The 17187-nt window shown below is 35.6% G+C and overlaps 1 protein-coding gene across 4 annotated transcripts in view; it reads right to left on the bottom strand.

Annotated features, from left to right (window-relative positions):
- The window catches only part of ARHGEF9 (Cdc42 guanine nucleotide exchange factor 9), a 3179575-nt gene that overhangs the window by 2142238 nt on the left and 1020150 nt on the right, over positions 1-17187 (bottom strand). For all 4 annotated transcript variants that reach the window (XM_044057721.1, XM_044057724.1, XM_044057723.1 and 1 more), the window contains one exon: positions 7764-7873. In XM_044057721.1, coding sequence (XP_043913656.1) covers positions 7764-7873 — 110 coding nt within the window. The remainder of the gene's footprint in view (positions 1-7763; positions 7874-17187) is intronic.

Here is a 17187-nt window from a genome sequence, read left to right as displayed (position 1 = left end):
AAAACCGATTTGTTTAAGTATATCAATAGCAATATCTAAATTCAATTTGCTCCAGATATAGGTCATTGTACTTAGAAAAAATGCATACCTGAGTTAAATTCTTCTTCTAGCAATTTTTGTTATGTTTAGTGGTGCCATGTTTCATATAATTTCTGGCATATGTCACAGATTAAATTTGAACTGTGAGCAATGTTTCTTGCATGGTTACCTATAACCACACATTACTGCACTATAGATGCAGTCTTTGGATTGGGAGATAATGGTACTCAAGCTTGCCTGCCTTCACCTCTATACTGTTTTAAATCAGTTACATGAGCAGTAGTACTTAAGCTTCCCTACCTTCACCCCAACACTGTTTTTAATCAGTTATATGAGCTGTAGCACTCAGGCTTGCCTGTCTTCACTTCTGCACTTTTTTAATCAGCTGTACTCAGACTTGCCTGTCTTCACTTCTGCACTTTTTAAATCAGCTGTACTCAGACTTGCCTGCCTTCACTTCTGCACTGTTTTAATCAGCTGTACTCGGACTTGCCTGCCTTCACTTCTGCACTGTTTTAATCAGCTGTACTCGGACTTGCCTGCCTTCACTTCTGCACTGTTTTAATCAGCTGTACTCAGACTTGCTTGCCTTCACCTCTGCACTGTTTTGAATCAGTTACATCAGCAAAAATTCAGACTTTTATTATTACCCTTCTGTTATCTGTCTCAGCAAGGGAACAAAACTTTTCTAGCTTGTTGATACTTCACATACAAATGGGTGCTAAAGCATTTAGGTTCAGCCACATCGCATTTATGAAATAAACTCTGAAAATGCATCAAAAATAAGTCTATAGATTCATTCCCAATGCAGTTAAAGCTGTCTCTGTTAACAATAAATGTAGTTGTACTGCTATTAGCTAAAGAGTACTTTCATGAAGAGAATAGTTGTTGGAAATTTGTTACACAGTTTGATAGCTTTTTTCCATTTTTTGTCGCTTTATCTAACATTAATATCTCAGAATGAGATCTCAAGACATAAATAGTTACTTGTATGCATGACTACTCTTTTTGTGGTACATATGTACTGGAGTGAATTACTGAAGTGATCCCATGTTACTTTAAATGTCATTTTTATATGTGCTATTGTCTAGATTATCTCAATTAAGAATCACATCATTTACATTAATTACTTCTCCCTTACTTTAAATCATCTACTAACCTGACTAATGTGGATATGGTGATATCATTTATCTTTATCCAACAGGAACAAAGACAGATGAACTACTTATCCTTGCAAGATAATATAAACCAACTGGAAGATCTCCTTGCGAAGGACACTGAAAGAGCATTTCATGCAAAACTTGGATTATAAATAAAGCAGCGACACCTGGCATTAAAAACAAAGTCTACTCTTCCATTATCCTTTCATCACCGTCATTACTTATAACCAACCGGCTGCCCTTCTGTAGCCCTCTACTTTGTTCTCACTCTTCAAAATGAATGAATGAAAATTTTAACAATGAACAAATAAATAAAATAATGTGTGTATGCTGATTATGTTGCAAAATTAATCATATACGCAAACTCATTGTTGTGAAAGTTGACATTGTACTTCTGTACCATTGTCGTAGAATGTTTTGTATTTTATTTGTGGGGTGATGGCTATTCTTACACGTTTTTCCTTGCTATGAAAATGGACAATACCTAGACATTTTTCAAATCAGCAAAAATTAAACCAGAACACAAACAAACAAATGTATTATTTTTTCCTATTTTTATTCTCTCTACCTCTGGCCAGTACTGTGTTTCTGTATAAGCATTAAATAAATAATTGTAGCAGTGTTTCTTGCTCCCTCACCACTGAAAATGACCATTTGAGTCCCAAGGAGAAACAGTGAAAAAAAAATGTTTAATAAATCATGAGTGTAGCAAGCAAATTCTACTTTGTAGTAACAAGCTTTTAGTGCTACGCCCTCCATGGAAACCTATAACTTAAAAATGGACACATCTCTCAAAATGCTGCCCTCCCAAGCATTTAATAAATGTAAGAAACATTTTCAATGTTTCACCCTAAAATTATTAAAGATATTGTCTCTAGATTAGCAACATTGCATCTGCTGTTGGATGCATTCATTTAGACATTCGTGTGCATAATATAACATAAAAAAGCCATATTGAGGTGATACTCAGAAAAAATGTAGTAAGTAGAGTAGAAATGATATGCCTGGCTACATCCTTGCAATAAATCGGTAGATAACAAAACCAATACAAAGAAATGGGGATAAACTGCCTTGCATCATTTTTTGTTTGTGAGCACTGACTTGAAATGATTCAGTCTCTTCTAGCAAAAAAAAAAAAAAATCAGGACCATTTATCTATTCCTCACAACCTTTTTTTCACCAAAATATTTAGCACAATGAGTTTGCAAATAAACAAAACATGCAACATACGATCAATCCTGGCTACAAAACATCATAAATTAGTCTGCATTTGTGCTTCTAAATTCTTACAACAGTATGGAATATTAAAAACCTCACAATATGTGGCAGCTAAGAAGCATCTTATTGACTTATTTTATTTTAATTAATTTGCAGTGTAAGTGGCTAGTCCAGGGACCCTTTACATCAACAACCTAGGTGCAAGGTATTAACAATCAGATGAGGTTTTACAAAATCCAGTGCAAATTAAAACTTGAGTAATACGGTAGTCAGTTTCAATGTATAGTTAAACCAATATAATGTTTAAAATATTTATCACACTGCAGTGACTTTAGTTATAGCAGAAGATGCACTAAGGTAAAAGGATTAGCGTGAAACAAAAGCTAAAATGAAATTATTACATTGCACATGCTTACACATTTCAGAGTGCAGAATACTGATCAATTCTGTCATATTTCAATGTGTACTGGATTAAGTAACCTGACAGTGAGTTCATAACCTGCAGTACTCTGAGCCTTCAGTATTGTCACAGAATGAGAAGGCTCTCATTTAGACAAAATTACTTACTACTTTGACTTTTTATTAGCCTACTTAAAAATATAAATATATATGTACACATAAAGAACAAGATTCCCTGTTAAGACAAAAATTTAAATATGTACAGGCTGTGGTACTCTTATAGGTGATGAATAGTCTAGGTTCTGAGAGATACACTGGCAGTTATTTGGCTAAAATGGAACTTTTACCTATTGTTTTGAAAGCAGGTCTATCTCTAAAGTCATTTAAGGTAATTGTTTTTCTATTAAATGTAGGGAAGAGTTTCTTGTATTTCTTACTGTAATTAATTTGAATTATGTTGTGAAGTTTTACTGAAGCTCTTTTCACCATTAATGTATCAAAACTGAAGCCTAAGTAGTGTGAGAGTTTTGTCAGACATATATTTATCCTCTCTGTAATTTATATTTTCACTATGTTCATTGTAATGGTGTTTACTGTTCATCAAAAAATCCAAAACATTAAACTGTCTCATAAAGTTGTTGTAAAATGTCAACACAGCATCATTATAGCTAAACCTCCAAATGTAATCCAAGTAATCCTATTTGTATCAGCAAAACTTATCTTTAAAACACTTTCACAGAAAGTGATTATGATACTTCAACCAACTAATATTCATCTATTACTCGAATGTATAATTTAAAGTTTACCATGTTGTGTCAAATGTCATAGGTTGTTGCAAAGTATTATTATATTCCATCATACTAAAATAAAAAAATGCTTCAAGTCGGAAATGATGTAAGCTGAGCCAAAACAAGATTTGGGTAATACCTTGGAAAACAAAGAAATACGTTTCCAATTTATATTAAATGTTAATACCACACCAGGGTTAAAGGAGCATATAACGTTATTTAATGTTTGTTTGTTTGTGTCTTTCGGCTTTTCCCAGTTAGGGGTCGCCACAGCAGAACTCCGGTCCACTAATGATTGGCAGTTGATCTTTACATACCGGCTTGCCAGGCCTGACGCACAACCTTCAATGAAGGTACGCCCATTCACGCATGTCTCCACGCAGAAGATGCTCTAGCTGAGAATCGAACCGGACAGCATCTTACTGTGAGGCGACAACGCTACCGCAGCACCACCATAATACACATCATAATTTCATAAACTGTTGATCATTTAATTACAATTATACATGGTAATAGTATGTTTAAGGTGTCTATTGGCTTAAGTCATGTGGCATATCTTTGTTTAAATTTGGAAGTAGCATTGTTACTTTTGAGTCTGAAGAAGTTTTTGTAACAAGAGGCAAAACTGCTAAACTTTATTAAACTTTTGTGCATGTTTTTTGGCATTTTTTTCTTGTTCATCTTCCATCATGTTAACAATCTTTCATAACGTCAAATCATCTGCCAACTAGAATAATGTGAAAAATGTTATGAAATTTAAGTCTGCTGTAAAGACAATCAATAAAGACAGACCTGTCATTCATCAATGCAGGATGTTCTTATACATTTGATAAGGCACAATGAACTGTGCATGGTACTAGAATGTTGTGGGAATCTATAGATGTTAAAAAGCAGAAGCCCGAAGCGATTCGCCTTACAATCCCTGGTTATGCAATAATATATGCACCATGCACACCCTTAAGTGTCTTCCTGAACTTACAAAATGATCATCTGTATTTTTTGCAGTCTGAATTTTACATTTAATAATTTGTAATACTTATATGTTTTGCAGTATGCTTAACTGTAAAATAGTTGTCTTTGTATTTTAACTAAATATTTTGTTATGTAAGGTTATAACTTTTAGACTGTGTATAATTTTACTTTGAACTGTTCAGGTTAGACATTTTCGTTACCATTCTGTCAAACTGTTGTACACCGCTCCTTAACTCCTTTTGTAAATTTTGTATCACAATCATTTTTAAAAATCATATTTTGGACAGAGTTGCTCAAATTCATCATATTAGTTCAGGTGTCACTGACACTTTAAAATCTGGGATCAAAATACTATGATGTGGCATAGTTACGGACATTTGGAAAATTATGTTAAAAATTCTCTTTTTCCAGGTTTTATCAATCACAATCTCACAAGAATGAATGTTTACCATTTTGAAACTACTAAGAACAAAACACCAACTGTGCATGTCACACACCATTTGAAGCTTCTGAATGGAGATTGCGGTGTAATGAGAAAAACAACTGCTCCTTTTAAACATTTGATTTAACATAAAAATGTAACAACATTTTTGCAGGGGGGGCTAGCCCCTCTGCACCCCCACACCCCCTGCAAATTATATATGCCAACTCCAAGATCACACTACAGTGGGGAAAAAGGGTAAATTTCCCAATCTTAACTGTACCATGATCTCCATCCAGAAACACCGAAAAAGGTACATTTTTGTGTTAAATCAAGTGTTTGAAAGGAGCAGTTGTTTTTCTCATTACACTGGGATCGCCATTCCACTGAGTGATGTGTGACATGCACAGCTGGTGTTTTGTTCTTACTAGTTTCGATATGGTTCTTGTGGGATTGCAATCTTTTCATCTCTTTGATTTTTTCATTTTCTTTACTGTCAATTCAATGTATTAAAGATCCATATATATATATATATATATATATATATATATATATATATATATATATACACACACACACACATATATATATATATATATATATATATATACACACATACATATATATATATATATATATATATATACACACACATATATATACATACTGAATGTGTGTGTGTGTGTGTGTGTGTGTGTGTGTGTGTGTATATATATATATATATATATATATATATATATATACACACACACATACACACACACACAGACACAAACATACACACACACAGATTGGTAACCATCGTTTTGTCAAATGCTCATTTTATCAAAAAAAGGGGGAAATGCGTTCAGTTTATCTAATGTCAGTTGATGGACTGCAACAATGGTTTAGCAGTGGTGGTGTGTAAAGCATGAAGATGGATTTTTGAAGGGCTGTGGGTTTGGGGGTGGGAGTGTACAAATGTTAGTCCTTCTAGGCTAGGGTTAGAGAAAGGGTTATGTAGGGAGATAGATGAAGTGATTTGAGTTGTATGGAGTGTGCGCATGTATATGTAGGTTAGAGTCAGAGTAAAGGCTAGGTAAGGGGATAGATTTTGTGTTGTACAAATGTGAGTATCAATGTTCACATAGATAGTGTCATTTTGTCTTGTGTAGTGGTAGCATTACAGAAAGGGATTTTCTAAACTTCAATGAGGGGCAGCATTAGGGTCAAGGTTAGGGTTAGCATGCACTAGTAAGGTAGAGAGTGGGTGAATGACCAAAACAGCAGTTGACATATCGTGAAACAAACTTTGTACTCACCAAAAGCAGTTCTCGGTGGAATGAGAAACCTGCTTTGCTGTTAGATGGCAATTGTTAATAAAATAGCTTAAACTTAAGTCTATATTTCTGTGGTGCCATGTATTTTTTTTTTTTGCTCTGCTATATACACACACAGACACTGTGTGTGTGTGTGTGTGTGTGTGTGTGTATATATATATATATATATATATATATATATATATATATATATATATATATATAAACATACATGCACACACATACAAAAAAAAAACTTACACGGTTTCTGTATGACGTGTGTTACTATGTCTCATACTCATAATTATGTTTCTTGGAATTCTATCCAAAATATTTTACTTGTCTTCTACTGTGTTATGCTGTGTTGTTCTCAGTTCTTACTGTCTTTATTATCCTGGTTTTGATGAAAATGGTCACCAGACTAGAGGATCAGACCACCTACCCAGTTAACTACTGAGAAATAAGATACACAAATAAATGAGTTTCTTAATGTGTTTCATACTTCATCATCAGAACAGAATGTGACATCATAGCTGCAGAGCAGTATTTTAAATACCATGTTCACATTATTTCTTGAACAGCAAAGCATCAGTGATCCAGTTATGCTGAGCCAAGTACAGCAGTTACACATTGGCAAACTGTAGCACAAGTACAGCAATTACACATTGGCAAACTGTAGCACAAGTACAGCAGTTGCACATTGGCAAACTGTAGCATTAGCAACATCAACTGAGCGGTTTACGTAGCAAAGTTCTACAAGGAATCTCAGTCTGCAGTGTTGTATTTATTCATTAACTTACTTTGTTCAGGATAAAACAAAATGTTCAAACTGTACCATTAGCTAGTATAAATAAAGCACTACTGGATGTCATCTCTTCCAGGAAAAAAAATCTGAACAGCCTATGAACTTCTTCTGACCCTCTGTCACCTTCAGTGAAGAGGTCGTAGAGGTCTTGCATGTTTAGTCACTTAACCACTGAGAACTGATGCTTATCTATCTTTTTTGTCATCTCCTCTGTTAAGTTGGGAGAAACTGAAATAAACACAAGGTAGTGCTAACTTTCATATGGTTTACTAATGCATTTTTTCAGAAACAGACAGTTGCTGGCTTCTTCCATTTCTTTATCCTTAATTTGTGGCATTTATTGTTACAGGTCAGATGAAGGTGGCAGATGGATATATTGCATTTAATATGCATTTTTGGATATTTTCCAACATGCTATCTTAACCATACTCTGCCAACATTGCTACTTAAATACATACACATGACTAAACGTTCCTTATTTCAGTTTATACAGACAGATACTGATAACTTATACTTTATGTTTTTCGACATAGTAGGTGATTACTGCTATTAGCAATTCATGCTTTATTCTTTACCATAACACCTTTTTGTAACTTAGCTTCCACTTGCAATAATTTTAAAATGAAAAACAAAGGAAGGTAGAAAAAAATAACAATTTCTTACTTTATTAACTAGACGTTGCTCTGCACCTAGTTTCAATGGTTTCCAGCTGCTCTGTGTGGTAGCTCTAATGCCATGATTTCCAGTTGTATTTGAACGAAAGGCGGCCTCAGCTGCAAAACAAACAAATAACTAAAATGTAAAGTCTGTATTTACCAAACAGTACCATCTAAAACATTTGATTTATTGTATCAAAATTTAACTGTTTTTTGCACTTGAGTTATTATAATATCTTAAATGAGCTGAATCCTTTATTGGTTGCTGAATTAACTGAAGGGATATGATGCCTTTTACTCAGCTCTCCAACATTGTTTAAAAAAGTATACAATAATTCAATAAATTTGTGAAACTACAAAAAATGGGGTGAGTCCCTTGCATCCCTCTGTGCTCACACAACTTCAGGCTGAGGTAAAGCCAACAATTCTTGTGCCCAAGCCATGTCCTGATCTGGCAACCCTCCTCAAAGTTTAGATTGTACAACACAGTTGCGGTCATTTACACCTGGTCAAACAGTGAGCACTGAAGCACTTCAATGCAAACAAAATCTGTTCTGTCTCTAAACAGTAGCAAACTGAGTGAGAATTGATACTTATTTATCGTTTTTGTCATCTCCTCTGTTAAGTTAGGAGAAACTGAAATAAACATAAGGTAGTGCTAACTTTCATAAGGTTTACTAATGCATTTTTTCAGAAACAGTTGCTGGCTCAAAATTCAAATTGTAAAACGCAGTTGCTGTAGTTTACATTTGTAGCAACTGCTACAGTTTATAACTGCTCCACATAGGTTCATAGGTTGTAACTAGGCTAATGACCACAAAGGCCCTTACAAGCCTAGACATGGACCCCAAATCATTTGGGTTCCAAGTTTCATTGGGGGGAGCATTTTATTAGACAGCTAGCTAAGGCTTTGTGTGGGTGGCACTGTTAGGATAATACCTTTCCTACTGATGGCCTCTGTTCATAAGGGACATGGGGGCCAGTCAAGGGGTAAATGTATGATTTCCTTTCAGTTGTCAATGTTTTGTTTTAATAGAGTCAGGGATGAGCTCTGTTTCACAGAGATGGGGAGTCTATTCTATAGTGCAGGGATCCTTTGGGACATATATCTGTCTCTCCATCACATTCTGTCAATGTCACAATTGAAGCTCAGATCCCTAGATCTGGTGTTTTTGGTGCCTTTTGTTTTGTTCATGTGGAACAGATCCATCAAAGCTGGGTTTGAGGAAGCCCTGTAATCCAGGCAAATATATTCTCTCAGCAGCCTGTAGGAGACTGAATATAGAGACAGAATCCTTATGCTATCAGTGAGGTATACAGTTATTCATGATCTGAATGCTCCTGGTGAGAAATCTTTGTGGATGTTTCAACTGCTGTAAGTGTCTGGTTAGATACATGCCAATGGGGGCACTATAGTCAGTGATAGATCTAATAAGGGCTAAGTAGAGTGGTACCATAACTTCCTTGGACCGAAATGTCATATTCTTACCTATTAGTTGGGTGACATAGAATGACTTTCTTATTATCTTAGTTGCATTCTTCTCGAAGGCCAGAATGTTTTCTCTGTATGTCCCCAAATCCCTACCTACTTGACCGACTCTTGGGGGTGTTTTATCGATGGAGTAATTAACTTGCATTGACAGTTTACCAAAGGGCATTATAATGCATTTTTTTGCATTAAGTTTTAGTCTATGGCTTTGGCACCAGTCATTTGTCTGTGCTAAACCCACTTTCACAATGTTTGCTTCTTCAGGGAATTTAAAATAGCTCCCAATTTACAGTCATATGTGCCAGAGGCCTTCGACAATAAGCATAACATCCAAGAAGTACATGCCAAGCAGGAGCAGGCCAGGCACACAGTCGTGGGGTATTTGAATGGTGACCGATCTTATGATCAAGGTGGTCTCATTTATTTCTTCCTGTCTGTGAGTCAGCTGGTAATCCAGCTAATTCTTTAAGGGTTTATGCCTAGCTCAGAGAGCTAGACAACAATGTCTGAGTGGGGTGTTTTGCCAAATGCCTTAACCAGGTCAAGATATGCAGCATGCAGTGTTTTCCCCTTGTTCATTGTCTAGGTGACCCTGTCAAAGAAGTCTACCAGGTTAAGTAGGCATGACCTTCTCTTAAAGCCCAGTGTCTTTTGAATATGTTCTCCTATGGTGAAAGATATTGGAACCCTCTTAAGCGACACCAGAAACTAACCCATTTATTAAAATCAATAATTTTATGTTCATACTGTGGCATCATCCTTGATGAAGGTAGAATGCTACTAAATTTAAGGCACATACCTCTGTGTCACACATATTCTGAGGTATCCATTATGTCTCTTTTGATATAGTCCAGTAATATATGTGTCAGGCCATTTACACACACATGGACTATGATGGAATCATATTTGTACCCGGGGTGCAGTAACTTGAGTGTGTGCATGATATTGTGGATCTTGTGTCCAGATTAACCATTATCTTCTCCTTGTCTATTCTGGTTAGTGGGCATCTGTGTGTCACACAATGGAGTCTCCAGTGTTTTATGTTTACTGTCTGCTTTGTTTTCACATATGGAGATAATTTCTGTGTTACTAAAGTCAGACTATGAAATCATGTAAAGTACTTCCATCTAATTGGGTATGATAAGTATTAATCACTACACAGGTATGGAGACTATTACTGATGACTCCCTCTTTTGACAAATTAGATTAAACCCAGATGCAGCCATTGGAAATACAATATGCTACCTTACATCAGTCAATGGCTAGTTTGCTGATTTGTATGAGTCTTCCCATTGGTACTGCTGTTACTATGAGTCTTCTCATTGGTACTGCTGTTACTATGAGTCTTCCCATTGGTACTGCTGTTACTATGAGTCTTTTCATTGGTACTGCTGTTACTATGAGTCTTCTCATTGGTACTGCTGTTACTATGAGTCTTCCCTTTGGTACTGCTCTTACTATGAGTATTCACATTGATATTACTATTAAAAAGCCTGCAATATTGTCTTACAGGGCCAGGAAACTGTTTCTTGGAGATAGTATGGCTTTAACTGAGGTGTATATTGCTTAAAAAATAGAAGGTGCTATTGATTGCAATTTCTCTGAGCAATACTACTAACATATACCGCAGCACTACCCAGAACTGTTTGCAGTTATCCACACTTGGCATACTTCATTAAACAAAAGTCACTGAATGCTAGCTGGGTATAGTAGGCATGTATCCATTCCTTGGGTTTTTGCTTTGTCATTTTTTTCTCTTCTTAGAAGGTTTCCTTTCTCACATTCCTGTAACCAAAATAAAAAAAAAGAAGAAAGAAAAGCCTATATCAGTCAGCTATACTGCTCTTATCATATTTTTCTGCATGAATTAGATGTTCACTGCTATTGACTCCCTGGTCAACCAAACAGCTTTTTTTAATCTATACTGAATACTTTTTGCCCTTAGTCTCTACTTTCGTGTAACTGCATAACACACCTCTGCTGCTACTAGCAATATAAGCCCTGAAACCTAATCATGCATCTGACCATCAATTTTCTTTCTTGACCCGGAAAGTTTAAAACAAGAGGCATCTGCATCCTCTGTGGAAGCAGTCTATGTGTATGTATTTTATCGCCTTAGCAGCAACAAAAATAGGGTGCCCTTATATTTTTTTACACTTTTTGCAGGACACCTAATCTTCCTAGTGACTCTGAGTGCTCACACAAAACTAGTACCAAATTCCACTTCTTCCAATGTACTTGAGTGACTCTAAACAGCACATACAACAAAATACTTTTAAGTTCCACGTATTGTTTTGGTATTTTTAAATTACATCAGCAACTTCTGTGAGATTGTTTGACTTACCACCTAAAGCTCTATCCCACTGATTATCTCTAGAATACCACCCACAGTGCCTCAGGTGTGGGACACGCTCTGTCCACCCTCTCTTGCACTCAGGTTCACTACTCCCCTACCCTAACACCAAATCCCACCCACCCCACTTTGTCGCCATTGTCCACTATCTTAATCCAATCAACTAAGTTCAAACCACTTTCAGATTAGCCCTGCACCTTTATACCTACAAAACTATCCCCATACCTCCCAACAGACATCATCCATCCTGTAGAAAAACTGTAGTCCTCCCCTTTTCCTCTATCTCATTTGCAATTATAATTAATACTACTACTCCAGACTCTCAACCCCCTTTTACACTAACCCCATATTGGTAAAGCACTTAATGTACCATAAACTCCAACCCCTTATACATAACGCAATCTCAACTCACAAAACGTCACCATTGACTCACAGCTAAATATCATCCTATCACCACCCACTTTTATACTTACAGCTTTTTATACTCACAGCACGTTTTCTCTGTCAGATGATTTTTACTTCTCTTCCTACTAGCAGACTCTATGGACTAATCCATTATGTTCACCCCAGCCATTTACCCCTCTATTGTACTATTCCTTAAGCAAAATATGCACTACGTAAACCTCCCCATGGTATTATTAGGTCTAAAAAATAAAATAAATATAAAATGGATATCCCCCTACTACCGCACCTTTTAAATATACAACTACGTGGAGACATCCATCCAAACCCTGGCCCTACTTTCTTCAGTAAATCTAAATTCACACACACTCACTTCCCTTTCATCCACTAACTTACAGGTCTCCCTTATCTCTTCCTCCCTTTATAACATTCACACAAGTGTCTGAAGCATAACCAATAAAACTGCTGCTTTTCATGCTTGGACAATATTACACCCCCCCCCCCCAATATAATTAGTCTAAATGAAATTTGGATCAAACTTGAAAAAAAAGCTGAAGAAATCCTTCATTCTGGTTACAATTGTTATAAGAGAAGACAGAACACACCAAAGGCAAGTGGTAGTGCTTTTACCTAAAAACTCCAGACTGAGTGCCTAATCTAAACCCCCTCCCTAATTTAATAACTCAGAATTCCTGTTCACTTTTTAAGCTCAACCATAAAAAGTTCCTGTACATTATTGCCATCTATATGTCACCAGGAACAGTATTAGGACACAGGAAGACCTCTTCTACTAGGTCCCAACCAACATCACAAAAGAAAATATACTACTGGCTGACTATAGCATTGATTGGCTCTCTATTGCCATTGACCTTTCAACACCTTATCTCCTTCACCACTCCCCTCTCCCACTTGCTATAACAAAACAATAACAAATGAATTATTACAGACTGGATTCTTACATCCTTTCCAGATAAAATTTCATTCTCTGCAACTCTGCCTAGCTCCCTTTGTGATCACCAATCCATTTTGACCATTCAAAAAACAACATCCTGAAAAACACATCATGTCCGCTCAGTCCACAACCTAACAAACTTCAATACTGGCACCTTCATCTCCAGCTGAAGGGCTGCATCTGGTCCAACATAGTAACTTTCCCACTAGAAGGAGTCATACCTCAATTTAATAACACATTTCTAAATATTCTAAATGAACTTCTTCACTCCGAGCAAAACAAGTCAAAATAAACACAGCCCCATGGCTAAACGTAAACACCAAACAGCTTATCCTACTAACACACAAGGCTTGGAAGACTTGGGCTAATAAATCTCAATCAAACTACCAATACTCCAAACAACTGAGGAACACTGTTGGGTATCATATCAATCTACACAAAAAGAAAAAAAAATACTGTACAAAAACGCAAGAGTGGATCCTTAACAACCCCAAATATTTCTGATCCATCATAAACAAAGTGCTATAATTCAGGCTTTCCATCCAAACTTCATATGACCTATCCAATATAAATACCTCTGAAACCATGGCCACACTATTCAATGCACATTTCATCCAACTGGTTTCCTCCCTACTAAATAATGTTGCCCCCTCTGCAACTCAACAGCCATCTCAACCTAGACAATGCTCCCATTATTTGTGACAAAATCTAGTCTCCACTTCAGCCATAAAAACACCTTCTCAAACTTAGACCAACCACACTGCACCAGGCAACTTACCATTTGAACACCTTAAAATTACAGCAGAGGACATTGTAGTGTCTGTGTTTGTGTGTGAGTGTGCTTTAAATGTAATTAATCAGTCCACCAAAGAATTTCATGTCCCACCTCTCTGGGGAAAAAAAAAAACATTTTCTTCCCCTTCATAAAGGTGGTCCATCAATTAAACTCCCCAACTACTCTCCCACAGCCATTCTAAACACTCTGTACAAATACTAGAGAAATGTATTCAAGCACAGCTCCTTTTTCATATAACCCAACATTATTTTCTTTCACCATACCAGCATGGTTTTCATCCACAACCAGCACCACCTCTGAACTTATTAGGGTTATCAACTCTTATCTCACACAGAAATAATAGTACCGTAATGTCAGTCCTCTCTCTAAGGTTTAGTAGTATCGAGATGGATAGATAGGAAACGAAAAAATGGGATACATTTTCAGCAATAAAGTGATAAAAGAATGCTGAAATAATGTTAGGACACAAGTATAGCAACAAAGGTCACTACATCTGGACCACTTCATGGTTAATTTGAAAGCAGAGAAAATGTTGTTGTAATTGAATATACAAGAGGTAGAAGTCCACAGTTTACCAGGAAGGAATGCAAAGGCTTTTAAATCTGCTGTGAGGGTAAACTTTGGTAGTACAGGGCAGTTGCTGCCATGGTAATTAGAGGACAATTTGTCTATGGAGAGATGCCGTGGATTTCAGTGAGGAGGGGCAGTAGGCAAAACTTTAGAATTTATACTCGTGTCACGAGGACAAGGAGTGTGCAGTGGTTAATGGAAGAAAGCTATTTTTGTTAATAATGTTCTTTTTTAACAACACATTAATTCACCACAAAATGACACATTTTGACTCATTGTCTTGTCTACATGTATCAAGTAAAGCACTGGAAAAGCTCTGCTAGGTCAAGGAATAGGTTACTGATATTGTTCAGTCCAAAGCCACAGTTGCTAAGCCCTGATCATACCATGCAGACAAACTCAAAAATAAGCCCTCTCTAAAAAAAAAAAAAAAAAGCAGGATTATTGCTCTAATAAGGTATCTCTCCTGTGTCTTATTTAATTAAAGGTGTAGTTATTATTTTTGGAACCTTATCCACAATACGCGTTGGGTTTATTAGCTTGAAATATACTTAGTCTAATTTTTGTACGTCTTTTTATATTATATAAAGATTGTCAAAGCTTAATCTGAATATACAGGAAATGTCCATTTGAACTAGTTTGTCAAACAGTTATCCATACAGTTCTGTCATTCTATTATGATTTTTTATGGAAAGGAACCTAGGATATTATCTAGTTCCACACAGATTTCAGGGTAGATTTTAAGCAGAAACAAAGTAATGCCTTGGCCTCTATTCCCTCCTTATTTTTGGAGAATTCTATTTTATGACAGTGTTCGACAATGTTAATAAATGGGTCAAATACAATTTCAGAACAGACCAACTAAATAATTTACCTCAGTGAATAGCAAACCTTCAATAATTAAAATACCGCATTCCTGGATTCCAATTTTTCCTTTATTAGCACAGTCATAATATGACTTGAAAATCTACATTTGACCTTGGTCAGGTATTTCTGATATTTAATCTTAGATCCATTAATTAACTTGTTAGGTTTGTTTAAGGTTATATTAACGATGGGAGATATTTTACTTGATTGATATTTCTTGCATGTTAGACAATATGTCTTTTTTTCAGTTACATAATTTTGTCATCATAAAGTTCTGCCACACTGGTTTATTCTCAGTTTATACCCTGGGCAGTTAATAATGGAGTTGTGTAAATAAACACATACCATCTGAAACATTAGGTTTAAAAAAAATCTTTCCAGTCTTCATTTAATGTTGTTTTATTAATGGATAAAAGGAGTCCTCCACACAATCCCAAAATGCTGACGTTTTGAGAGTCCTGTCAGAATAAGCCATCATATTAAATTAAATATTATACAATGACTGGCCATCATATTAAATTAAATATTATACAATGACTGGCCATTAATTTTCAAAAACAAGCACAATGTTTGGACAACCCAACCAGTGTGCCAATTGTAAATTGAGCGTATACCAATAGAAAAAAGTCTGGTTGCTAAAGTACCAGTGAAGAGCCAGACTTTTTTTTTTCTATTGGTATATGGTAGACTGAAACCAAAAAAACGTGTCATTATTTAGTGATTTCGTTCCTCATAAAATTTGTGGTTTTCTGACAAATCACTGAGGAAGGAAGTCACTAAATAATGGTAAGCATTTCAGTTTCAGACTTTCTTTCCCTCAGACAATGCACAATTATTCTCATAGATTTCGAAGTTTATAAGAGCTACATTAACAATTGGTCCCCTTCTTTATTTATGCTTTGCCCACATTTCTTGAAATAAAAGGTCGAGAAGTACATACAAGAGTAGAAAAAGTCAAGGAAAACCAGGTACATTCTGTAAAACTAAAGAAACATAGCAATTTTCCTTGTATTTTCCCCCATCTCTCTCATACGTCTAAACTGTCTGGAGGTTACAGTTTTTTTTTTTACTATTAAAAAAAAAACAGCAATGGAAATCTTCCTTTCTCGTTTGCTTGCTTTCTAATGCACTGATGTACTGTGTAAGTATGAGAACATAAATGCCATACACATGCACAGCAAAATATCAAAAGACAGAATCCAGAAACAACACAGAAGGACACCACAGTGCCGTTATACAAAAATATTGTTTAAGAAAAGTAAGCAATTTCTTTCTTAAATAATGTAATTGTATAACAGCAATAACCCATTGCTGGGTGTGGATAATCCTGGATTTACCCACACCCAGCTTTGGGTTATAGTTATAGTAACAATAGCATTACTTGGGCAGACAACATTAGTCCTAACGTTATGGATTTTTTTGAACACAGATGTTATAATTTCTACCCTGAACATGAAATTACTATTATTGATATAAAAAGATTGCTTTAACTGTCTCTGCAATAGGATAACAGAAGTCATCCATTTTAAAACTGTTAGGTATTTTGAATTTAACATTTCCTGTTTGTTTCTTCAACACTCAGCTAGCTGATAGAAAAAAGTCACAAAAAACATTTTTACAGGGACACAGTCTCCTCTGTATCCCATGTGGGGTTTTTCACTTCCTGCACCAGAGACACACAACTTAAACAAAACCAAACAGTCAAAATCACTACTGGCTCACAAACAGAAATTCTAACTACAGTAATTTCCTATTAAAAGACAATCACAGAGTTCCAAATTTGTGAATAAAAACTATGAGCTGTAACTCATCCAGTTTATATAAATTCCAAAATATTTACTTTTAGAAAGAGATCTGTAGTATTCATAGAAATGTGTATCATTGTCATTAATGCTAAAATCAATACAGAATTTCAGAATTGCCTGTGAAAGGGTGGCAAAATAAAATACATATGTGACTTCATGGGTCTATATCAAAACATCGAAATTTTAAAACTTCAAAT

The sequence above is a fragment of the Protopterus annectens genome, chromosome 15.part0 (assembly GCF_019279795.1).
Source record: "Protopterus annectens isolate FY-2018-M chromosome 15.part0, PAN1.0, whole genome shotgun sequence".
Taxonomy (NCBI): domain Eukaryota; kingdom Metazoa; phylum Chordata; order Ceratodontiformes; family Protopteridae; genus Protopterus; species Protopterus annectens.
This window is presented reverse-complemented; position numbering and strand designations above follow the sequence as displayed.